Source organism: Haliotis cracherodii, unplaced genomic scaffold, assembly GCF_022045235.1.
Source record: "Haliotis cracherodii isolate W230 unplaced genomic scaffold, xgHalCrac1.p SCAF_6, whole genome shotgun sequence".
NCBI lineage: Eukaryota > Metazoa > Mollusca > Gastropoda > Lepetellida > Haliotidae > Haliotis > Haliotis cracherodii.
In genome coordinates, this window is record NW_027266319.1 from 6715160 (window position 1) to 6741348 (window position 26189).

Consider the following 26189-nt stretch of genomic DNA (forward strand, 5'->3'; position numbering starts at 1 on the left):
TGTAACGTCATGACGCGCCCAGAGGGTCGAACCAAAGACCTTCCATTCTCAGAGTACTTTCCACTTCACCACAAAGGAGGTTGTAGTAGTAGTTGACTGTAATAACATCGGTGCTGTGTGCAAATGCAATGTAATTAGATCATGTGTCAATTTAGGTCCTCCAACTCCTTGGCATTGCTCGATGACTTCCTTTAAGGCCCTGATAAGATGGTCATTAGATTATCATCTTGATTTTCAGAAAATTCATTTTAATCCTGCATGCAAGACACTAATAAAGTGAACCACAGCTCTATATCTATACACATTATATGTAATTGTCAATAGTGATGGGATTTACAACTCCAAGAACATTACGTCAAGTCCACACACACACATGGTGGTGGAATGAAGGGTAAAACATTTATGGACTTATTGATACATTGCTGCTAAAACATGAAGAATAAAACACAAGGCAGAGTACATGTCCAGATCAAAAGTATCATGGCTGCTCAATCCAGACGACGAGATGCGACATTTGCTCAATCCGTTGAATCTTTGCTGGTCGAACAGACAACAGACTAAACAAACTTCGAGCATGTATTTATCTATGGATATATATTCAGTATTATTACAGATTAAAATAAAAACATGCAGCAAAGAGGTTTTGGGTGACCCTGGCACAGTCGGGCTGGTTTGGCTCATCATCAGCTCAGGGCCCTTGCCCCCTCTTCGTGCAGCCCTGACAGCGGATGGAACTTCTCACAGGAAGTCACAACCTCCGAGAACCTTTCGGAGAATGTGAAGACTCCCCAACACTGCAGCCTTCCTTCTGCATTACCCAGATTGTCAGAAGGGCTGTATGCTATGCAGAAAACCCGGGTACTCTCCAAACAGTCAACAGATTGGGAGGTAGCAAACCTTAGGCACCGAGAACAATGGGGAATTGGACAACTATATATTTGCCATATTTACATCCACTGACAATGTGTTTGACAGTCTCATTAAAGTCATTACATAATGTACATTTGGATGAAAAAGCAGGTTTAACCCTCTCTGTCCGAGGACACGTTGTACTGTCGCCACGGCGTTGCCGATGTCAGCATCAGATCGCACATCAAGCTTCACCAACATGACGCTGGGATTGTGTGAAGCCACATCTCTCAATTCCGTGGCCTCGTCGTTGTCAGGGTCAATGCAGGACGCAAACACGTGTTTGGGCGGGTTGGGAAGTTCCAGAAATCCCTTCACAAGGCCAAGACCGACCCCTTTGCTGGTTCCAGTGATGAAAACAGATTCTACAGATCTGCAAAGAATTTTGTATATATATTTGGTGAGTTTCCCTGCTTTTAAATGTCTAGTTTGATCAACACGGAAAACAACAATATGGATCATATAGATTACATAACAACATTAAAATCTGTAAACCCAAATATAGGTTTCTACATAATATATTTGGTACATTTCACTCAAAGATTTCAATTTACAGACGGAGAGGAATGGAAAACTCTTTCTTTGGCATTTAAAAATCATTCAAACAATACTGAAAGCAAATTCAGTTAGGTTCGGTTCTTACCGATGTTAAATTAATTTTTGCACTTACAGTTTTGACATGACTCTATCTTTGCGTCTGATAAGGTCTGTAATGAGTGAAACTGATATGAATAACGCATCGTCTCGTGGCCGTGGTTGTCCACGCAATCTTGTTCACTGTCCTGCAATCTCAAGTTAAACAGATCTTGATACATGACAAGTATGTCACGTGTGGCGTCACAAATCAGGGAACGTCAAGCAATGTCAGTCGCGGAGTTGGATGGGAGACCGCGTTTGGCATCTTCACTGAGGGTTTTGAGGGGTTCGGCCCTGCCCCGCACTGAAATACATACAACACATGTGGTGTCTCTTCAGAAAAGTGAGTCTGTTCACCCAGCAGTAAAATTGGGTACAGGGCCGAATGAACTCCACCTGATTTCTGACCTGTACTATCTGCACAGGACCACGTGCCACCACACGTGTCATATTTGCTATGTATCAGGATCCGTATAGCCTGAGATAGCAGGCTACGAGACAACCCTAGTGTGATTCATATCAGGAGTATCACTCAAAACTGACCTGATCAGACGCAAGGAGAGAGAGAAGCATGTCCAAACTGTAAGTGCAAAATGTATTTATCATCGGTAAGAACAGTCCCTATATGAAATGTATTTTTGAACCAACCAGTCTGTGCTGAATTTCCCATATTAGGTCTGTCTGAAATAGTCGTGTGTGAGTTCTATTATGATTCATAAAAACAAAATATAATGACAAAGTTAAACTCTGCTTCATTGATACTGACTACTTGAAGTTGCGAGGAAGAGACAGATGATATCTATGGGGATCTCAAAAGCTATTCAGACCTGTTTGACACAAGCAGTAATGATCCCTCTCATTATTTGCATTCTATGACCAATGCTAAAGTCCCAGGTAAAACTGCAAGACCAGTTAGGAGGAAATGTGATGGGAGAGTGCTTTTGTGGTTTGAAACCTCAACCTAAACTGTATTCACTTTTATATAACATTACGTGTACAAGGAATGCTTCTCTAACCACGTATAACTAAGAGGCACAGTGCATCGCATTCAGAGTATCAGTCATCAACTACTACTTCCACATTCTTGGGGGAACCCCTTGGAATTCCCTAGCACGAATAAATACAGAAGTGTTGTTTCTCATCATTTAGACCCTTTAATGTGGAACTAAGCTTATGTCACCTCTCGTTTTGAGGAACTATTTTATTCCGCAATACAGCTGGTTGTTGTATGGTTGTCTGTGTAAACATTCAGTCACGTGTACTTAATATAATTGTGTTTAGATGAAGGTCAACGTCCTTTGACGTAAAACTAGTGATATAAAAATGATAAGAATTGACTTTCACTTTGTCGCAAGCACCGACGTTCATACAGTTTGGCCCTCACTCTTTGAAGGTTCATACTCCAGTGAATTCACACAAAGTGAAAGTCAATTCTTGAATATTACATACATCTTATCAGACGGTTAAAGCGTTCACTCGTCACGCCGAAGACCCGGGTTCGATTCCCGACATGGGTACGATGTGTGAAGCCTATTTCTGGTGTCTCCCGCCGTGATATTGCTGGAATATTGCCAAAAGCGGCGTAAAACCATACTCACTCACTCACTCATATTATTTAATGTCTTGTATCGTCCTTCATGGTCTGTAGAATCTGTTTTCATCACTGAAACCAGCAAGGGGGTCGGTCTTGGCCTTGTGGAGGGCTTTCTGGAACTTCCCAACCCACCCAAGAACGTGTTTGCGTCCTGCATCGACCCTGACAACAACGAGGCCATAGAGTTGAGAGATATAGCTTCACACAATCCTACCGTCACCTTGGTGAAGCTGGATGTGCGATCTGACGCTGACATCGCCAACGCCGTGACGACAGTGCAACGTGTCCTGGGACAGAGAGGGTTAAACCTGCTTATTAACAACGCAGCCATCAACTCTCAGGTGTATGGACTTGAGTCATTGACAAGGGATGATATCATGAGTCACTGTGACTGCAGTGTGGCAGGTATGAACACATAAACTGAGGAGCAAAAGAAACTATACATATGTTATATGTTTGATTTTCAATTGAAAATAATGCGATATTATATGCAATGAACTGTACTGGCGCCCAGTCAGCACTCAAAGAATACTTATACATGGTTTCATTTAAAAAAATATAATTTGATTTAATAAAAATAAAAGTTTAAAACAATTCCACATAATACACAACTGATTATGGGTATTTCAGACAACTTATCTTAAGAAAATAAATTGATTTCGCTATTTTTCGGCACAAATTTCAAACATGGTTGCAAATCTTATTTCTCACCCTAGTCTTCATTGAACCAATTAATGTTAACCCAGCCACAGATTACTTTTCAGAAACTATTGCAGGAATGAGTGATGGGTGCATAGACACAATTTAAATCTAATTACAGTTCTTTCAATTTTCAAATGCATAAATAACAAAAACGGTATAAATGTACTTTCTTTCCCCCACAGTTTAAATGACTTTTGTTTTGTTTACCCAAGTTGGATTTACATCATACATATTGATGAACAAAGTAATACAAATCTGTACAATTGCGACCTGTCAGCATGTGAAAGAGATGTGACAGCTGTGGCGCTGACATAGTGGTTCGTGTATGTTTTGGTTAATTGTGCGTATCCGGCTATGAATTCCACCATGTTCTGAAGGTCTTTCAAATCCCCTCCTGTCAAATCCTAACATTGGTGGTTGACAGATATAACGATGAATATTGATCACAAAAAGCTTTGTGACGAATGTTCCTACATACTGTCCAAAGCACCTTCCGCCGTTGCTGCCACCATGTTGTACAGAGAACTGGCAGCGGACGAGATATTGGTGGCAGGAATATCTCCAGGATGGGTGAAGACTGAGATGGGGGGACCTGGTGCTCTTATTACGTTGGAGGAGAGTGCTGTAAAATGTTTAGAACAGTTGGAAATATTGGGTTTGGAACATTGTGGTAAAGAGCTGGCTCGCATAACCAATGTCGGACCACATTCTCTTACCTGAACGCGTCATTGTAGTGATCAAATCATGGTTCCCGACCCATAACGCTATCGTAGCGCTGCGTCAGTTGTTAGGACAAGTTATGCTGTAACTTTATGAGAGTCGTAGAGATACCAACGTTTTGTGTAGGGGGGCTTGGTGTCGATTCTACAGAGCTCTTAACGTTGAGTCAATCGCAGATCCCACACATTAACATAGGCTTAAGAGGGTCGTAGCGCTTAGATCACTTTGTAGAGAGGTCTCTAGGCCCGTGTATATATATTGTGGATCTACAGATCCAAGTTTAATTCTTCTGAGTGAGTGAGTGGGTTTTGTTTTACGCCGCTTTTAGCAATATTCCAGCAATATTACGGCAGGGGGACACCAGAAATGGGCTTCACGCATTGTACCCATGTCGGGAATCGAACCTGGGTCTTCGGTGTCACGAGCGAACGCTTTAACCACTAGGCTATCCGACCGTCCTAATTCTTCTGAAACAAACCAGTTGACAACGAATTACCATCAACAAGTTGGCAATTATGACAACTTTACTAATTTCTAGTCTTCATTCCAACCTATCAAGAATTGTGATTAATGCAAAACACTTCTCATGTATACGGTGTTTATTTGTATACCGTGCGTGCGTGCGTGCTTGCGTGCTTGCGTGCTTGCATGCTTGCGTGCATGCGTGTGCCTGTATGAGGTGAGTCTGAAATAGTTGGAACTGTATATATCTGCAAAAGTAGCCCTGTATGACTATGTATGCATATAGAAAAATGCCAGGTTGTCACGACAATGTAAAACAGATGCGTATGTATATGGATGACAGACAGTGAAAGGTTGCGATTTATGTTGTGTATTTGAACCCTTATTATGTTGGAAATACATTTATGTTCTTGGCGGTTCTTGGTATTCAAAATAGTCTGGTCATGGCCTCACGTCCTAATATCACCACACCCGTCGTATCTGCATTATAGATATTCACAAAACTAAGCTCATGCTGTTTTGTTTCATGATGAGTTGCAAAACCTCTGCTTTGGTATAAGGGGCGGTCAGGTAGCCTAGTGGTTAAAGCGTTCGCTCGTCACGCCGAAGACCCGGGTTCGATTCCCGACAATGTGTGAAGCCCATTGCTGGTGTCCCCCGCCGTGATATTGCTGGAATATTGCTAAAAGCGGCGTAAAACCAAACTCACTCACTCTGCTTGGGTATAGTCCAAGGGAGATTACTCCTGATACCTTCGCCTCACATTTATTGGCATTGACAACCTGTTCTGTGTGAGCATGCTCACACCCCTTTTGAAAGTGGCTCTTCACACGTACGCGTGTTGATGCAAACAATGAATATTCTAAGGGGAGAATAATAATAATAATAACAATACCAAAAAATATAATAAATATAATTATGCCACGAACTATTTCTTGTTGTCTATTCCCTGGAGATATTTTGCGGTATAATATGCCCCGAATTCCACAATCTGTCACATAATCCGATTAACATGAGAATCGAGTGTTTCAGAGAGGTTCAAAAGGGTGATCCAGTCGTCTAAGGCGACTAAGTTGCGTCCCTTGGACACGCTAGAAGCCTGTGTTTGCGGGTTCGAATCCAGTTATCCCCGATTATGTTTCTAGGTTTGTCAGCACCGTACCCATGCTCATGGGTTTCACCGAAGTGGTAAATGTCTGAGACCTGCATCACTTTTGGCAATCCTCCAACATTAAGCTGACACGCCGCGATATAACTGGAATGTTGTTCAAAGCACCGTTAAAACCCAACTCGCTCATTCACATTCAAGATCACTAGTTTCATTCGAGATTCAAGTGTTGTCGGGACAGTTTTTGGGGTTTTTTTTGTGTAAAGGAGCTTAAGGCATGGCAAATCAGATGTAAAGGGTTTGTGATTTTGTATAATATATTTTATCCGTTGCTAGCGGCTTTATGTTTGTTTTACGCGCCACTCAGCAATATTCCAACTATATGGCGGCGGTCTTTAAATAATCGAGTCTGGACCGGACAATCCATTTCTGTATTGGATTCTTGTATAGCTGCAATAAGCACTTGTTGAGTATGACAAAGACAACTTTTCTGGAATATAACCTGAAGGATGGTATTGAAGATTCGTTCTAAAAACTATAAATATTGCCAGAATGAGTGAGTGAGTTGGGTTTAACGCCGCTTTTAACAGTATTCCAGTTATATCACGGAGTGTCAGCTTAAGGTGGGAGGAAAGCCCGAAGTGATGCAGGTCTCGGACATCTACCACTTCACACACTTCAGATTTAATGTCAGTTCTATGAACGCCTTTGATACGCGCCACAACATCAAACTAGCGCTACCAGGAAATGGAATACAATAGAACGTCACACGTTTGTCGTTACACGACTACTGGTTACTCAAACCGAAAGTACGTCTGTCACGTGATCGTGTTTATGAATTGATCGTGTTGTTGGATGTGTGTCAACGTGTCCAGGGACGACATGAAGCGTTGCTTGTGCTCGCCATTTGTCTCGAAATCATGATATATTTCTCACTCACGCAAACACGCTTTGCTGTTTTTAGGCGCAGGACAACTTTAAACTACACCACCCTACTACATTAAACCCGCATTACAAAAATTATGTTTAGGGTCGGACATTTGATATGCTGTGGTTTCTGGTATTTTATGAAAATAACTTGTTTCCGAAAACGTAAGAAAGGAAATAATTCGACCTCAAAGGTTGCATAAACACAGGTTCACTGTACATGTGGTATGTCCTTGAAAAGTGTTCGGTTCCCCCTTGTAGAAGAGTAAGTGTAATAGTAGATGAGGCAAGATTATTGCACTTATATAGCGACGTGCATGCACGTGTATGTGTGTGGCTGCTTGTACTGGTCCGGACTGATGCCGATTTATAGTGCCAGCCCACTGAGATACCATGCCGCCGTTTCACATGAATACCCCACTCAGATACAGTATACTGACTCCGAGCCGACCGGTCCTTGTTTTAGCCCCTTATGCCGAGCGCCAGACAGGGTATCAACAAGTACCAACTTTTAACGTTTTTGGGTATGACGCGGCGGGGATCGAACTCCGGGCGGACGCTCTACCACTAGACCACGGAGGCGGTCAAGTGTAACAGTAAGGACAGCGTTTAGTACTCAATGCTCGCTTTGTAAACAGTCATACAAAAATGAGCATGAGTAGTACGTTAGCCTGTCAGCTTCAAGCAAACATAACAACATTATAGACCAAATTGGGTGGTCTGCTTTTGGGTGGTTTGTTATTTATTCTATTTTCGAATCTTTCTGCTTGCATGGCTTACATATAAAGTTATCAGTTGTAATATGCTATTCAACATGTCATCGGTGGATCGGCCTCCCTGGTGTAGTGGAAAGTGCATCTGGCTGGAGAGAGCGGAAGGTCGGGGGAATCGATCCATACCTAAAGACGTTAAAATATCGTTTTCGTTGTCACTCAAAACAAGGACTGGACGCCTCGGAGTCAGTGTTCTGTGTCTGAGAAAGGTATTGTATCTCATTGGGTAAGCACTACAAAACCGGTATTAGTCCGGACTAGTACAAACACACAGACAGACACCGTTGTAGAAATACAATAATTTTGAACGCGACATCTCACATCCTTTGGATCACTTTCGCGAGCTTTTTTCACATGAATAAATGGTAAAACCTTTTGTTATTATTAGCGATGTCTAGATCTTGCTTTCGTAGAAAGATAAAGACACCGAAATGCTTAATCATCTTGATGCATTGCCTCCTATTTAATTGAGGAAAATGTGTTTTCGATGTCGACTTTATCATTACGATCAAATTGGCAATTTTGCCCGCGACATCAATCTAAATCACATAACCCACCGAGGGAAACAAGTAATTTTAAACACCCAACGCTGTGAGAACTCTCAAGTCATAGGCGACTTAAGTGATCATGTGATGTTTGGTTTGTTGTGTAACGCCGCACTCAGCAATATTCCAGCGGTCTGTAAATAATCGAGCCTGGACCAGACAATCCAGTGATTAATATCATGAGTCTCGATCCACGTAATTGGGATCGATGACATGCATCAACCAATTCAGCGAGCCTGATCACCCGATCCCGTTAGTCGCCTGTTACGACAAGCATGGGTTGCTGAAGACCTTTTCTAACCCTGATCTTCACGGGCGATCAGGCGATGAAGCTCCGTGACATACATGTACGTGACATATATGGTTGATTGCGTGTCGTCGTACCACGACGGCCTCGGACGTTGCTCGTTATTTGTCTGGACTCGGTTATTTACAGACCCCTTCAAATGGCTGTAAGGATATTGAGCTCACCATTTCGCATAGTTCTCTTTGCATGGAAAATGTTCATACAAAAACCTATTTTGATCATAACACCAGATAGTTTGCTGTGTTGCTTATATATGATTATGCATGAGTGAGTGAGAAGAGTTGTCCCAACTTATTCAGCAATATTCCAGCCTTATCACAGCGGACACCAGTCATGCACTTCACGCATTTTACCATTGTGTGGAATCGAACATGAACCTTTGGCGTGAGGTAACGGTTAACCCAGTGGGCTATACGAATACCGCTGTATGATCGTATGCTGCGATCCATTACAGTGTAACTCGCCCTCCCAACACAATGTACTGATCCTCGTATGAGTATCTGCGCTCTGTTGACAATCAATGGATACTGATAACGCTTAACAAAACACTCTCACAGCGGCACGAAACCAGATATACAGCAGACAATCAATGCACGTAGCATGGTACATGTACTTTGTGAGTACATGTAGTGAGTACGCCGCTTTTAGCAATATTCCAGCAATATCACGGCGAAATATCACACCAGAAATGGGCTTCACACATTGTACCCATGTCGGGAATCGAACCCGGGTCTTCGGCGTGACGAGCGAACGTTTTCACCATTAGGCTACCCGACCGCCCCTCCTAGAAGGCAAAAGCTGTAAGCGAAAATGTTTACATGACCTTTATGTGTTTGTTTGTTTGTTGCATAGCGCCGCACTCAGCAATAGCCTAGCTATATGACGGCGATCTGTAAATAATAATTGAGTCTGGACCAGACAACCGTGTGATTGACATCATCGATTCGTACATCGCACATGATGGTTCATCCTCCATTATCCAGTGTATTATACCTCCATTCAATTTCCATAAATACCCTGTACCTATTCGCCGCCATAGCTTCGTATCAGAAGTGACGAAAACCAGAAACCTATGATTCTGGGTTCGAATCCCGGTTCCCACCTGATTGTTTCTAGGTTTGTCAGCACCATACCCGTGCTCGTGGATTTCACCGAAGTGATAAACGCCTGAGACCTGCATTACATCAAGCTTTCCTCCCACATTAAGCTGACACGCCGTAATATAACTGTAATACTGTTAAAAGCGGTGTTTAACCCAACTCACTCACTCATTCACTCTGTATTTTGGCTCCATCGCGTAACTGTCTTCAGTCCACTCTCCAGCAGAGGTCGTCCAGGACCCAAACCTAATTCCCTGGTGCTGAGGAGGTAAGCTACTCTTCCTGTTCCACTAAATCATCTGTATTTGGCTGCCACTGTTCCCCATCTCATTTCCTAACTCGTCTCTATTTGTCTCTGTGCTGCACGTGGTGTCTTCGTTGTTCTCAGTATCACCAAAGGCCCTTTGTGTTCGTGACTGGTTCGCGTTGGTTGCTATGTTTCGGAAAACCTGGACAATGTCTTCTGTAGTTTTTTTCTGCAATCCCATAAGTTGACATGGTGTGCTTTTTATTTTCGCCTTCTGAGTCAGAAATGGACATTACGTTCGACATTTCACTCTCCGTGATTAGCAGGCTATGGAACGAGTGCCAACAAGCCAAAACTGTTGAGGATCGTCTCTACAACGTCAAAAGTGAGGTATTCGTCCCTGGTCACGTGTCATGTTTCCCGATACACTTTGCACTTCCTTGAAGTGTGGTCGTGTTTGGCGACGTCGAAATTAACGTAAAGTCAACATGAGACCTCAAGGCAGATTTGGCGGTGGATCGGTGATGGTGTGTGGTGGCATCACTATGACTGAGCGAACCCAACTCCATATGGTACCAGGAAGGGCCACTGGACAGTACTATTGGGACAACATACTGATACCCGTTTGCTTATCCCGTTTGCAAGTCGTGTGGGTCGACGTTTGGTCTTTCAGGACGACAACGTCAGTGCTCACCGTGTACGAATCGTCAATGCTCATCGTCAGCTACCATAGAAGGCCGTGGCCAGCAATGAGACCAGGCCTCTCCGCATTGAACGCGTCTGGGGTATGATAGGGATATGCGTGCGTCAACGTCAAAGGCCGCCGATCTCGTTGGCTGAGCTTGGTGATCAGGTGCTAAATGAGGAATGGTACAGAGTACAGACTTCCTCAAATCGCCATTGGGAGACTGTCGAGTGAATGAATGTTTGACAAATCTCGGCAGTGTTACACACTTGTGATCCGAAAACGTCAACTTTGAAATTTCCAATCTTACCCTAATCGTCCTTCAAGGTCTTGGTGGTCATAACATCTCATAACTTCACGACAATTTGTAATGTGTTCCCAATTCTTTCATTCTTGTTATACAACTTTTACTAGAAACTAATATTTCTTTCAGTTTTGGAAATGTTATACATCCTCGCATAGATAGTATTTTAGCATATTAAATATTTGTATGCTAGTGTTAATGCATCTGCTGAGTGTATACATAATTTCAGTCAGGTGGTGAGTTGGGATTTTGTATCGAGACCAGTTATTTCTTTAGCTTCAGCTGCAATTAAAACTATGGACCAAAATATTTTTTTCTTAAAAACGCTATGCAACAATGTAATTTTTTGTGGCAGACAATAATTCATTCATCAATATATAGCATAATCATTTTTTCAAGAATGTTTGGAGTCAATTTAACTTTTTCGATAAAATCCTGAGGGAGACAACTCAACATGTCATGTTGACAAATGTTCTACATTCGGTTTCGGTTTTGTGGTAGTACTTGAATAGATTTTCTCGGAAAGATATTGACTAAACCTCTTCCTGGAACAGTAATATGCTACCACCTGGGATCTGTCGAGCTCGTGTTTTAAACCTTGTGGCTATTCAGGTCTAACGACACAAAGCTATTCAGCGCACGTCCACAGAGTGAGGTAAGACTTTTCAATACACGAAAGCTGCACAGCGCGGCTGTGGCGTCATGCTATTCTCTATATTTGTATATATGTCTGTGACACGACAGCTCTACAAATAAACAAGTTTACATAAACAGCGTACGTAAATGACCTCTCAACAGTTATCGCCGTCCTATACTGAACGATACTGGGATTCGAGAACGTTGTGTTTCAGGGAATGTTATCAGCCTGACGTGATCCATACTGAACAGACAATCAGTGTGGCTTCATTGGATACATTTACAACTGTGACAGTGGCGATATTATTACACCAGACATACACATAAGTGGGACAACAGCTATCCTGGTGTGGACTCAGATCTTAGTCAGTACCATCAACTATGGGGAGACATGAGGTGCAGCTGCGACGAGGCCCGGGACGAGGACGAGGACGAGGACGAGGACGAAGTCATGCTGGTGAGGGTCTGCGAAATTGTCAATAGCTAGCGTCTAAGTTAAGTGGAGGAGATTTCAAATCTTTGGATAAAGCATAACCATCACTTAGACTAAGTTTTACGAATTGTAACCATATTCTACAACACATAGACGTGCATTCCTTGCCTTAAATAGTAGTTTAATTTTATATTAACTTGCCAGGGTGTTTTGCACAATGGTCACATCTTTCTATATGGAATAGGTGAAGGTTGGCTTTAGCGCTATCATATCACGCTGCAAAAATGGGTCGATGTAATGAGTGAAGCTCACCAAAATATTGGTAGAATACTGCTTAAAGAAGACCGGTTTAGGAGGATAAGGTCACTTCTCGACTCTAGAATTATCTTATCCTAGGATATTGTAAAATGTATGTATTAAATATTTAATATTGTTCACTAAAACATTGTTCAACTTTACTCTGTCAGTCGTAAAAATTAATAATAGGTGTTAGCTTGGTATACTTCCGAACCTTTCTAACAATGGTTACTACTCCGAAATGTTTGCCTAACCCCCACCCTCCCCCATTTACCGCTATTATCGTAAGTATAACACACACACACACACACACACACACACACACACACACACACACACACACACACACACACACACACACACACACACACACACACACACACACAGCATCATATTGCTAGTAGGAGTTTCCCCGGAGAGAATACATTCCATTATCACAAAGTTATTTTAAAGCGAGATGTCAGTTCCTGTAACTATTTGTGACTATTATTTCTTCAATACAATATTATTTAAACGACATCAGCAGGTTCTTGCTGAAATTTGTGGCCCGGACATGCACACATGTTCATGTAAGACAAAGCCCTGACATTAAATTAATGATGAACACCAGATGTTATGGATCAATACACGTGTTGTAAACAACCATTGTGAAAATATAAAAGGCAAAATAGAGCGAAACAATATGCTCGCAGAAAACTGGGACCTTCTTGCTATCCCATGTGTAAAATGTATGCACATGTAGAACGCATTGATATGAGTATTGATATATGGAACGGTTTCTGCATACGAATTAATTAGGCATGTGGGATTCCTATAATGCACATGAAGTTGTTCCCTTTATGTTTTAAGGAAACATGTTGTTTTACCGTCTGGTTTCAACCAAACATACACACGTGCAAGGAAAGATATCAAATAAAATAAAATCACGTAGAAAATTAAATATGAATAAAATAAAATATAAACATTTATATAAACACATAAGAACACAACTTGTTCTACAAAGTTGTATGCACTGTCTTACTATAACCCTAAGAAATCTTAGTCCACTGTTTAATTCCGACTGTATCATCAGCTTGTGTCTATGAATCAATATGTAAAAGAATGGACAAATAAATATGTAGTGATACTGATCGTTGAATTTGGGACCACATTTACAGGGCGGTTTAGGATACATATGTGTGAGAGGCGACTCCACAACATTGGGGGTGGGCACATGTGTCATTCAAGCAAGATGCACATCCCACAACACCAACCACATACGCCTTCAATCAATGTATACACAAACATATCAGAACATAAAATCAAACATGGATATTTGAGATAGCAAGTGGGTTGCTTTGAGCCCGGTGAGTGATTTGGGCCTATGCGGAGTGATCTCAGCCTCGAGGAGTGATCTGAGCCTAGGATGGAATCACTCAGCCGAGGCCCGGATCACTCAAGGGTGATTTGAACCACGGATTGATTTTGGTTTCCTGCACCCGCATAACAATAAAAGCAACACAACCCTTTCACTATCCATAAGAAATCACTGCTATAAGCAGAGTCGATCGAACGATTCCGTCTATATCATGAGCATGTTTTTATGATCACTATCAAATAGTCATGATACCAGGTGTTCGCTGAAAAGTGCGCCTATCCTGTCCCACCGGCGGAACCAGTCAAAAACACATGCAAAAGCAAGTCAACTCTTCCACAATCGTCATATGCTCTTTTTCATTAAGAATATTAATATCACTTGTTGTTATTCTATAGGAATGTTGAAACAGTGTGAATTCCTTTAAGGTTACAAATACTTTAATTTCAACATTCCAGCACATTTAACACAACATGATTATGAACAATAAAAATCCAAATCTATGAACAACTTCTCTAGGCAAACACTTGTAAAACACCGTAGATGTAATTCTTTTCGAAGAATATGAAGTGAATGTTTTGAGAAGTTTGAGTAAAGTTAAAACAATCAGTATACATATTAATATACCAGGTAGTCTGTAGTAAATAGCTTAGCTGTGATCAGACGAGAGGATGGCTTGGGTTCAAATGCTATGTCACATCACATTCTCTATATATCCCAGCTATTGTGATAACATTCCTCTTTCAACTATCATATGACGTGTCACAATATAGAATCGATCTTACATGCATAATCATAATGATTGTATATTTGCCGTTGGTACAGATCTGAGGTTTATATACACAAGCCACTTTGTTGGTGAGAGAGAGGTCGGACATGCACCGGACAATGCCCGAAGAGTGGAGGTGGTGCACAGGGACATACGAGATCAGGGACAAGTAGTCATGTCTCATGGACGTCCCACGAGAGAGACAGGCTGGAGACATTATGGACATCCAAGGGACATGCAGGACATAGGCAGGAACAGCAGGAAGGCCACTGAGGAAGTACAGGACACAGATATCAGATTCAGTGAGACAAGCTTAAAATACCGACATTCCGATAGAAACAGCAGATCTTGTTCACATGAAAAGAATGGGTTGCAAGGTGTATGGGTAAGTAGATCTCGAAAAAGGCACCCTTCTTCTGATGACTCAACAGGACCAGGCATCTTTCGAGATCCACATAGGAGCAGGTCATCGGATGGACTCAGAAGAATGAAATATAAGCGGAATATTGACGAAAGAGTTGATCATTCAAACAACACAGGGTATCACAAACCACATGAACCGTTCAGAAGGGACCTGTCACCTGCTGAGCTTGGTTCAAAGAAGAAACGAAAACTAAAAAAAAGAAATGAAAATGGAAACATTGATGACAAAATGCAGGAATGCAATGATAGCAGAGTAAATCATGACATGACTACTGTTACCCTTGGTGAAAACACAGGCATGGCTAAACCAGTTGATTCAGAAGAGAAATTGAAATCGTCAAGCACAACAGAGAAAGAAGACCTGGCTAGTTTGATTCTCCGAACAGTGTGTGTAGATTTCCCCGGCAAAACTGATTTGGCAAATCTTAGAAAAGCTCTACACCAAAAAAGGTATATCAATTTTTCGAACTCGCAAACGTTGTATGCCTTCTTGAAACATTATGACAACGTTTTCGAAGTAGAAGGAAACACTGATAGAGAGGAGGGAATGATTGAAGAGGGTGAAGTCGAGGATACATTTGCTGAGGACAAGTTTTATGTGACTGGACATCCAAACCTACACCTGTGTCTGCAACATTCAAAGCGTGTGGGATCATGTAAACAAGATTGCGGGAGCCTCCATGTATGCAAATATTTCATGTTAAATAAATGTGACATGCAAGAACAGGGAAAGAAATGCATCTTTGGTCATGACATAGACACAGAACACAACAAAGAGGTTATGAGAAAATCGTTGCTGCAAACATTCAAAACTGCAATTGAAATCGATGTCCTGCATTCCCTAAGATATAGGAATTCCACCACTCTTCCAGGAATATGCAATTACTACAACAGACCAACGGGCTGCAACAAGGCTGAATGCGGATTTCTCCATGTGTGTGAAGCATTCCTCCATGGAACCTGCAGTACTTCATACAGGTGCAATCATTCTCATGATGTTGGGGCAAACCAACCATTACATTGCCTTCGACGTTTTGGAATAAGTCCAAAGAATGTTGATGAGAAAGAATTGGTTGTCAAAACCCTGAAAGCTATAGCAATCAACAAGAATCCTAGTGTCAACCAGGGAAGAAATGCTCAAGCTTCTACTGACATACATCACTTGTCCACACGTGGATATAACAAAGACGTGGCCAAAACAAATAATGTGGCTCAAGTCTCAAGATATTATTCTAGTACTGCGACTGGTCCTACTGAAACAAAGAAAGTCTCAGAGAAGCCTTCTGAAGCGAGTGACGAAGATGGACAGCTTCGAGTGGAAGTGGAAGATGAGGAAGAGGAGGAGAAGGAACCAGAAGAAGATCTCAGCACCTCGTGTGCAGGGGACTGGACATGGTCATGGAAACACCCTCGTGGGACTTTGTGTGATGTCACCGACAGTCACGCTTATGAGCAAAGCTACAGAGAATATATTCAAGCTAGGAAGAAGAGCTTTCTTATCAATGGTCAAATGTGAGTATATAAAGCACATCACATTTCACAGATGTTCGTATCTGGTAAATGCGTTGCTTTTGTCAGTTTGTGTGAAGGAATATCCAGAGTAGAAAGGAAGTAAACAATCCAAATTCCAGGGTTGGTGATAGTATCTACAGGTACATTTGACAAACTATTTTGATAGTTTTCTGAATTTAGGTTTCCTGCGATTGTACACCCTTACAATGTGTATACAATATGGCTTTTACACTCTAAAATCATCACATAGCGTTCACACATGTACTCCCAACACATGGACTTTTAAAATCATACCCAGAGGTTGCAGATATTGCCAAGGTGTCCCCAACAATCAAATGGCTGATGCCTTTCCAAACAATTAAACCATTATTACACAAGTCTAAAAAATGTGCCAATAAGTGTTTTCAAATCATTCTGTTGCAGGTGTGAGGTAGACTTTGCCACAAAGACTGGAGTAATCGATGGGAAAGTTTCACTCAGTTTCATGAGAGTCAGGAAGCCAAAGAAGGACACAAAGTGTTCTTCTTCGGGCACAACAAACCACTGTCCTGTTACCAATATTACTGATTCTGATGTAGGTGCTGCTACTGATGTTGCTACAGGTGGCAGTTTAGCACAATGTGTTAACAATCTTCATTCTGAAACATCATAGACAGGAACCAGACATGATCAGTATCTTCTACTGCTAGTACTAAACCTTTGCACTTTGCTTGTGCAGGCAAATAGATTTAATTTGTTTTTTGTCATATTTCTCTGAAACTAAACAAGAAGTTACGCTGACAAATGTCTTCTCTCAATTTCGTTCATGTCTCTTACGCTTGGGAGTCTGTTTGATTCCCTTGATTTCCTTTGCAATCATATTATAAAGTTGCCTTTTTCTATACCCGTGGCTAGTTTCCAGTATGTTGAAACATAGCATAACAACATACTAAAACTACTACTACTACTACTACTACACCTTCTGTTTCTATTACCATTAATGCAATCTTTCGGTTTGGTTTGGTTTGTTATTCCAACTATATGACGGCGGTCTGTAAATAATCGAGTCTGGACCAGAAAATCCAGTGATTTACATCATGAACATCAATCCACGCAATTGGGATCGATGACATGCATCAACCAAGTCAGCGAGCCTGACCACCCGATCCCCTTAGTCGCCTTTTACGTCAAGCATATTCGCCTTTTACGGCAAGCATGGGTGGCTGAAGACCTATATTCTACCCCAGATCTTAATGCTATCTATAGTGTTGAAACCATCACATATTAATTGGATTCAGCTTTTCTAGTGGCACTAATGCTACAACAAAACACTGGCCACCAGGCACTTCTTTCATAGTACAAGTCGAAGTTGTGTTTTCTAACTCTTCTGCCTCTATGCGTTTGCTTCTAACTCAATAATATCACAACCACAGTAATGATTTAGAACGAAGATAAATATGTACACAATAAAGTGTGCGGGAGGGAACAACGCAAATGAGTAAAAGCTACTGGAAAGAAATGTTTCCGATGCTCTGAAAAATAATGAGTATGAAAACTCAAGTAATCATGAGGTGTCATGGTCAAACCTCTGTCCTTGGACGGATGATAGGAAACATGACATAAAAGGTTGTGATCTTTATTGATGACTAAACCAAGGGAGATGAAACTACGCGAATGACGTCATTGATGGTGTTAAATGTTGAAGGCAACATTGGTCATGTAAAATCCCAGTACGAAGGTGATATCTACTTAGAGAAGCATAGGGACAAGGGAGCATGTTTTTACACGTGTGTCTTGAAGAACTGTATTAAAAGTACCGACGATGCCAAGAGGAAGTAGTATATCCAGGAATGGAACTTGAACATGATGTCACGTCTTGATATGCTACGGAATAAACAGCATAAACATACGCATTGTTTTGTTTTGATTGTTTTGGTGTTTTGATTACTGTCAAACTACACCAACCATTAAGTCAATAATGATATGCCTTAAGGTTTGGTACCTCCCAAGCCGTTGTCTGAGATTGGGAGAGTACCCGGGTTTGCTACCAGGAATACAGCCCTTTTGACACTCTAGGTAATGCAGAAGGCTGCAGTGTTGGGGAGTCTTCACATTCTCCGAAAAGTTCTGGGTGGGTTTGACTAGGCAATGCTTCCTGTCGCTGTCTGGGCTACGTGTAGAGGGGGCAAGTGCCCTGAGCTGATGATGAACCTAACCAGCCTGACTGTGCCAGGATCACCCAAACCCTCTAATAATAATAATAATAATAATAATAATAATAATAAGTCCGTTCATTGAATTGAGTGTAAATCATAACGATTGTTTTTACCTTACATCAACAATGCAAAATATCGATATATAGTTATGTAGTCAATTGTATATTACTGATATTGCCCTGCTATATTTCAAAGTCGTATTCTATATACAGTAGAAAGGCAGGGAGATTGCAACTAACACAAAAGAGGAAGTTCTTGTTACTTGGTGGGATTCGATCTTTGGCCTATTCGAGATTAGCCAACACCTAACAACAATGCTTTCCAATCGTAGCTTCGGTAGCGCCATATGTATCATATAGGTTTTCAGAGAACAATGAGTTGGTGAGTGAGTGGGTTATTTGATCGCTGCATTGAACAGTACAGAACACAAGGCCTGTACCGTGCCAACTTAATGTGCGAGGAAAACCGGTCTTAGAGTTTACTACTTTAGTGAAATCCACGAACACGGGTGTGGTGCGGCCAGAATAAGATTCATAATCGGATTATCTGAGATTCAAACCCATGACAAACGGATGCTGATAGCTAAGTGAGTGAGTGAGTGAGTATGGTTTTACGCCGCTTTTCGCAATATTCCAGCAATATCACGGCGGGGGACACCAGAAATGGGCTTCACTGATAGCTAAGGGACGGAACTGTGTATAAAGAATGTATACAAACAGTTAAAACGTTCGGTTTCGATAGCATGTGGGAATCCGGTGTCCCCAGTCGTGCTATTGCTGCAATATTGTGGTGAAACCTATATGCATGGATCACACGGTATTTGCGAAAAGAGTAAACACGCCCTGCTGTACGGGTAGCACCGTCACGCACACAATTTGTATAAACAAGTGTTTGTTGCCTAACCCCGCACAGCAGTACTTCTGCAAGCAACTCAAATGTACATCTGAACAAGCCATACAACGTGTCTAACACATTTTGAGCAAGAGCCGTCTGACGCTTGATTGTATCTCAATAGTTGTGAAATGTAGACACCAAAGTCTTGAGCTGCTGGAATGCTGCTCGACAGAAATCGTATAAGCCCTCGATCACATGACGCATAACATTGTATGATTGTTTCTGTGTACTTGGATTCATGCCAAAACTTCTCCAAAAATACCAGTAGACCCTCGGTGAAAGAGACTTCTTGGTAGTCACTGAATGATCAAACTGACATTAAATTCAGAAGGTTTCTGCTGATATTCAAATATGGCATCCGATACTCGTCATGACGTCATGTATGTGTGTCGACCTGTCCGGCACCAAAGATCACTTTTGTTTTGTTAGATTAACATTTAACTTCCATAGAGCACAGTAGTCGGAAAACTGATGTAACTATTTTGTAGGTCTTTACAGTTATCACTTATTATAACGGGTGTCACCAGCATAGAGCAGTATTAGGAGCTGGAAAGACACAGTTAGGTTAGTATCGATCAGATTTCCAAGGTCAACACCTTTACATTCATTGTTCAGCAGATATTGTTCAAGATCATTTAGGAATAATGAAAATAGGAGAGGGGAAAGGTTTTCACCCTGCAGTACACCATCAAGATAAATGAAATCGTCAGGGAACTGGTTATTAATGGTAATTTTAGATCTGATGTTGTGGTACATATTCTTGACCAAAGTGAAAAAACTTCCTTTTATTCCAAGTTTTCGAAGTTTATGCCATTGACCAAATCTCCATACTTTTATCGAAGGTTTTAGTGAAATCTATGAAAACCGAATATAATTTCTTTTTTGATTTTTTCATTATTTGCATCACCATGTGCATTGCAAAGATGTTATCACAAGTAGAAAATCCTTTTCTAAAACCTGCTCGCGCAGGATATAAAATGTTATTATCATGAGCAAACTGTCCCAATCTTCAAGTAATTTTCTGAGGTTGACGTTTTATATAAAAAAACGCCCCACGCCGTCCCCATACAATGATTCGCAATCAGTCAAGACAAACAAGACAGACATGGGTCTATTTACGTCTCACTTCTGTACAACAGAAACATTTCATTTGTTACATATACACATATTATAACATGTCCTGCCCTACCGGTAGCGCCCGCCACTCACATGGTTTGTTTAACAAATAAGTGGTTGGTTGTTGCCTAACGCCATTTATCCGTATTCATGCCATGCCACGATGGAATGTAAACAAACCAGACAGATGCTGGACCAGAAAATCAAGTGACACGATAGCGCGTTTACTGATTTTTTTAAACGAAAAACGATATGTTAATTTTGACTACCGTCTGCTGTTTACAAGTAAAACGAAATACTTAAGAAACGTGAAGGAAATATACTGAGTCAAAAAAAATAAATTCACATTTTTAAAAGTAATCCCATATATGATATACAACGGAGGACAAATGTATCAGAGAAGGTAATTTGTTATCATTAATGTCCAAAGAAGAATTTTAATTAACGGTGGAAATTTGTTCCAAGCACCTACGGTATTCGGTAATAACACCAACAGTTTAAATCATAAGTCCCAAGCACGAGAATCTGATGGCACACAAGTTCAGTAGCGTGTATGGCCAACATGTACGTTGACAACGCCTCCGCATGGACCTTGTGATACTTGTGAACACATGATTGGGAAGACGACGCCATTGTTGCTGCAAAATGGTGCCAAGGTCTTGCAAATTCTGTGGTTGGTTCTGGAGAGTGCGCCAGACTTCTGCCAAGAGCATCCCAGACGTGTTCGATGGGATTGAGGTAGGGAGACCTTGACGGCCAGTCCATGACGTTGACTCCCGCATTCTGAAGGAAATTCCATGTCAAAATTGCTGTGTGGGGTCTGGCATTGTCGTGTTGGAAGATCAAACCGGGTCCATGTGCTGCCATAAAAGGTAGAAGTTTTGGTGCCAGTACCTGGTTGCCACGGATGACAAGAAACCTGGAACGTGCATTGCCACAGAAAGCAACCCACACCGTGACACTTCCGCCTCGAAATCTGTCAACTTCCTGTACACAACACTGGGCGTAACGTTCATGACGGCGCCTCCACACCCTCGCCCTACCATCAGCAAATCGAAGATTAAATCGGGATTTTTCACTGAAGACGACTTGATTCAAATTCCTCTGAGTCCATCGTAAGTGTCGCTGTTCCCACAATTGACGTTGAAGTCTGTGTAATTGAGTCAGAATCGGCCCGCAGTATGGCCGTCGTGCTTGAAGGTGAGCAGTTCTCAGACGGTTTCGAACAGTTTGCGCACTCAGTCTACCCCTAAACAGTTCATTTCTGGTTGATGTAGCCGTCAAAAATCGGTTACGGAGGTGACGTTAGACAATCTGACGACCCTCTGCATGTGACGTCACTCGTGGTCGACCTGGCCGAGGACGATCAGCGGTGGTACCCGTTTGCTGTAGACGCGTCTGTTAATCATAAACTGTCCGTCGACTACAACCCATCGTCCTTGCGGCTTCAGCTACGGACGTTCCCGTCTGCAACATGCCGATGGCACGTTCGCGTTGCATATTTGAAAGGCGTGGCATGACAAATGGCCGTAAAGACTTTTGGTTTTTTTGTGTTTTTCTTTTTTTTGTTAATTACTGCTAACAAGTATGGCTGAAAACACGTGCGGTATTATGGCCACGTGACCAGTTGCACGTGAAAAACCACTTTTGCCACTATAGTGCTGTGCACATGATTTTGATCGATTCACCTGCACAAAAACGGGTGTTATCTGACAATACTTGGCCATTACTGTTTAAATACACAATAAGGGCCCACAATGATAACTGGTCATTATCCAAGCCATGTGAAGTTTTTAATTTGGTTCAGTATATATAGCAAGTGGTTATCGATCTTTGATCCAGATGTATATATTTCATTTATCATTTTTTATCAAAGTATCGGTGCATTATGTTTTTTGTGTCATCATATATCACACCCCCGGCTATTAGACCTGTGAGTGTTATTAAGCCTCAGTGAATTCTGCACTTGGTATAGAGTGGTTTGTCATATGAGTAGTGCTTGGGAGGTACATTCCGTCGTCGTTCAAAACTTCACACGAATCAATATTTACCTTTCAATATAGAACTGGTCAGCCTGACATTATGCACACGACACATATGTTTGATGTGTATATTACACACTTTGTGAGTGGGCCTGCTTTGTTCTGCAGCGGAGAGGAGAACTGCATAGGATAACAGTATCAATCAGAATCATACTAACATTGGCATGGGCAAAACCAAAAGAGGTCGAGGTGGTAAAGGACGTGATGGTCGAGTTGGAGGTGGAGGTAGGCGTGGAGATGGAGGTGGAGGTAGGCGTGGAGGTGGAGGTGGACGTGGACGTGGACGTGGACGTGGACGTGGACGAAGTGTTGAAAGCGTATGGCGAGAACGTGGACGTGCGCGAGGTAATTTTCAGGCACATCACCTGCATAATAATATAGGTTCTGTTGCCTCATCTAGACAGAGCGTTATTACCCTATTTCTACTTGTATGCAAACAAAATCAGTCATAACCATACTGAAATAAATACATTTTGTACAGATTCTGAACCATCAGGAACTATACCTGATATTACTTGACCATGAAGCAAAATGCCCGGTGCATTACAATACTTTAAGATCACATGTAAAATCTTAATCAGGAAAGCAATGGTACTGTCAGTGTGGTTCATTCCAACAAACTTTTGACACATTGGAACAAGATTAGCTGTACAAGTTGTTAATCCGCTAAATATTTCAGAAGGATATTTCAGATTTATGATAAGATGGAAAAAAACGTAATTATTTTGTTAACTATTTTGAGGGCTATATCTCACCTTATGCTATGCATGTAATACGTGTTACATGGCGCCTTCTCTCGGCATACTGGATGTCCGGAAAGATATTGATTTAGAAGTCCCTCAAAAAGTGTGTGAATCCATTGTACTTTTCAGACTATGTAATGAGCTTGTGTTTTTGAGTCACTATCACAAAGCGATGAAATCAAGTGTTCGCGAAAATGTGATCGTATCCTGTCCCATCGGTGGCACCAGACACGAACGCACGCAAAGGCAAGTCACTTTTGCACCTAAAAGCACACGGAAACATATGGTACGATCGTTTGACATCAGAACACATATTCTCTCTTAAACAAAACTCCCAACATCCCCTAAGATTGCATTACTGTCCTACATATATGAATAATATGTACCACATGTATGGTGCTGACAGATCTAGAAACAATTTGGGTATTCGAACATACGATCATTGGTTTCTTGCACGCCTACGGGACGTACCTCTGCGAAACACTTCGTCTTAAACAACTGAGCCACCTGTGCTCACTGCATTATTAATGTGAACTTTGTTTACGGCCAACAGGACACAAGAACACTAAGGCTTGTGGCAAATGGAATAAGAACAAGTCAAATGTCCAATATCGACCAAAGGATAATAACTGGCCGGAAGGTGAAGGAGAGTCTACGTCTAGGAAGAGGCACCTAGGTGTCGAAGGCTCTTTGAGCAGCTCATATGACGACAACAAGGCGAACTGGTCAGCTGGTGTCTTAGGAAACGAGAAAATTAAGAAAAGGAAAATAAATGACAAGAAGGATGTGGAATATGGAAATGACAGAGCAAGCCCTGAGAATAATGACAACATTGCAAGTAAAATTCTTCAAACATTATGCCAAAAATACAAAGGACGTACTCAATTGGGGTATCTTAGGGAACGGCTTCAACTTGATGGGATCAAAGAGTTTGACACATCTGAGAGTTTGTATTCGTTCTTGAAAAATTATGACGTCTTTGAGGTGAAAGAGGAACCCAACAGAGATGCCACCACAAACAAAGATGAAGTTGTAAAGGATAGATGGGATGTTATTGCACAGCTATACATTCAACTGTGTCTTGCACATTCCAAAACATCAGGATCCTGCACAAGGGACTGCATGGGTCTTCACATCTGCAGGAATTTCGTTTTAAGTGAATGCGACAGAGGCAGCAAATGCCTCTTTAGACACGACCTGAAAACAGAACATAACAAAGTAGTTATGAGGAGGTCCTTGCTTCATTGTTTTGACCAAGAGTCTGCACTTCATCAAATACGTGACCTGAGGTACAGGAATGACACAACTCTACCAGTAATATGCAAATACTACAACAGGATTGGTTTACGTAGATGCAGGTATCCAGAGGGCCATTGCCAGTTCCTTCACGTATGTGAAAAATACATCAAAGGCACGTGTAAAGCAGGATTCAGTTGTAATTTGACTCATGATTTGGAAGGCGAAAACCCAAAACGCATCCTGTCATCTTATGGGATGGCAGAAGAAACTACAGAAGACATTGTTAAGGCTCTCCGAAACATAGCAACCAAAGCGAACCAGTCACGAACACAAAAGGCCTCTGGTGATACTGAGAACAACGAAGACACCAAGTCCAGCACAGAGACAAATAGAGACGAGTTAGGGCATCATGGGAATCAGGGACAGACAAATAAAGAAGATATAGTGGAACAGGAAGAGTGTCTTACCTCCTCAGCACCAGCGAATTGGGTTTGGTCCTGGATGAAGTCTGGCGAAGAGTGGACAGATGTTGCTGACAGTTGCGCTTTGGAAACAAAATTCAGAGAATATATTAAAGAGTAAGTATATTTCATATACCTGTGTGATATTATGTCTAGCGTATAGTTAGTACCGTTTCACACCACTGTTTTGCATTATCCAAGCCATGTGACAGTGCGCAACAGCAGGAATGGGTGTAACTTATTTTACTCAAGCGAGGAATCAAACATGGGTCTTTTACCTTCTAATCTCCAACATGTCTTTATCCGTTTCGTGAACACCTGGTGTCATCACTGATTTTCAGTAATCAATTTATTATTGTCATTTCTATATGCCTTTGTACTCCAGTAGAATCTGTTTCGGTAGATTATCGAGACTGCATGAATATTGTCTGCCTTTGAAGGTTTTAATTTGATGTGCCCACTAAGTTATTAAAGAAACAGCTGAAAGTGCTCGTTTTGTAAAGGACGACTTTGATAAGTTCGTAATGGTGGGCTTTGATAACAATTCTAGTTAAAGTCGTCCGCACGACTTCACCTCATGCACGAAAGGCATTTCAAAGCTCAACCAAACACATGACGATTTGGGTTGGGATGTTGGATACTGTGTACAAATGCAGTATTTCCATCTCAGTTTTTAAAATGGTTGTACCAAGCCTTAATTAGGTAAACTTTCAATGCCGACATTCTGAAAATGTCTGAAGATATTCTGTTTCCAGGAGTGAGAATGACTTAGACGGCGAAGCATCACTCAGTTTCAAGAGAGTCAAGAAATCAACGCTTGTCTCTACCTAGGGCGCAACTGGCAGCAGAGATCTCACTGATGCTGAGTTTAGTCACATTTAGTCACAACCCGAAATTGTGAAACATATCTGCTTTTGCCAATACTATCCCTACGACAGCTATACATTTACTGCTGGTTGTATTTAAACATGAATTATCTCCTACTGCTGCTATTGTATAGTTGTTTGCTATATTTGGTTCTGCTTCTACACCACTGTTTATAATCTTTACTATTTC

General features: G+C 41.5%; 3 protein-coding genes across 4 annotated transcripts; all 3 read left to right on the plus strand.

The window, feature by feature from the left end:
• Positions 1–728: 728 nt before the first annotated feature.
• Positions 729–4561, plus strand: LOC139445467 (uncharacterized). The gene is made up of 3 exons (XM_071226612.1): positions 729–858; positions 3194–3544; positions 4329–4561. The coding sequence occupies exons 1-3, from the start codon at positions 729–731 to the stop codon at positions 4559–4561; spliced, it is 714 nt and encodes a 237-aa protein (XP_071082713.1).
• A 7037-nt stretch (positions 4562–11598) lies between these two features.
• On the plus strand, positions 11599–18293 carry LOC139445205 (uncharacterized). Of its 2 annotated transcripts, XM_071226337.1 has the most exons (4): positions 11599–11674; positions 11871–12112; positions 14565–16443; positions 16867–18293. In XM_071226337.1, the coding sequence occupies exons 2-4, from the start codon at positions 12037–12039 to the stop codon at positions 17093–17095; spliced, it is 2184 nt and encodes a 727-aa protein (XP_071082438.1). In that variant the 5' UTR covers positions 11599–11674; positions 11871–12036; the 3' UTR covers positions 17096–18293. The 2 variants fall into 2 exon arrangements, with proteins under 2 accessions (XP_071082438.1, XP_071082437.1); XM_071226336.1 differs by lacking the exon at positions 11599–11674 and having other exon boundaries at positions 11828–12112.
• A 4561-nt stretch (positions 18294–22854) lies between these two features.
• On the plus strand, positions 22855–25964 carry LOC139446685 (uncharacterized). The gene is made up of 3 exons (XM_071227956.1): positions 22855–23035; positions 23987–25250; positions 25889–25964. The coding sequence occupies exons 1-3, from the start codon at positions 22855–22857 to the stop codon at positions 25962–25964; spliced, it is 1521 nt and encodes a 506-aa protein (XP_071084057.1).
• The last annotated feature ends 225 nt before the right edge of the window (positions 25965–26189 follow it).

Coding starts and splice junctions, on each gene's coding strand:
- LOC139446685 (XM_071227956.1), top strand. CDS start 22,855: ATGGGCAAAACCAAAAGAGGTCGAGGTGGTAAAGGACGTGATGGTCGA. Junction 23,036..23,986: donor AGAACGTGGACGTGCGCGAG/GTAATTTTCAGG, acceptor TACGGCCAACAG/GACACAAGAACACTAAGGCT. Junction 25,251..25,888: donor TTCAGAGAATATATTAAAGA/GTAAGTATATTT, acceptor TTCTGTTTCCAG/GAGTGAGAATGACTTAGACG.
- LOC139445467 (XM_071226612.1), top strand. CDS start 729: ATGGAACTTCTCACAGGAAGTCACAACCTCCGAGAACCTTTCGGAGAA. Junction 859..3,193: donor ATGCTATGCAGAAAACCCGG/GTACTCTCCAAA, acceptor CATGGTCTGTAG/AATCTGTTTTCATCACTGAA. Junction 3,545..4,328: donor CTGTGACTGCAGTGTGGCAG/GTATGAACACAT, acceptor TACTGTCCAAAG/CACCTTCCGCCGTTGCTGCC.
- LOC139445205 (XM_071226337.1), top strand. CDS start 12,037: ATGGGGAGACATGAGGTGCAGCTGCGACGAGGCCCGGGACGAGGACGA. Junction 12,113..14,564: donor ACGAGGACGAAGTCATGCTG/GTGAGGGTCTGC, acceptor CCGTTGGTACAG/ATCTGAGGTTTATATACACA. Junction 16,444..16,866: donor TTTCTTATCAATGGTCAAAT/GTGAGTATATAA, acceptor ATTCTGTTGCAG/GTGTGAGGTAGACTTTGCCA.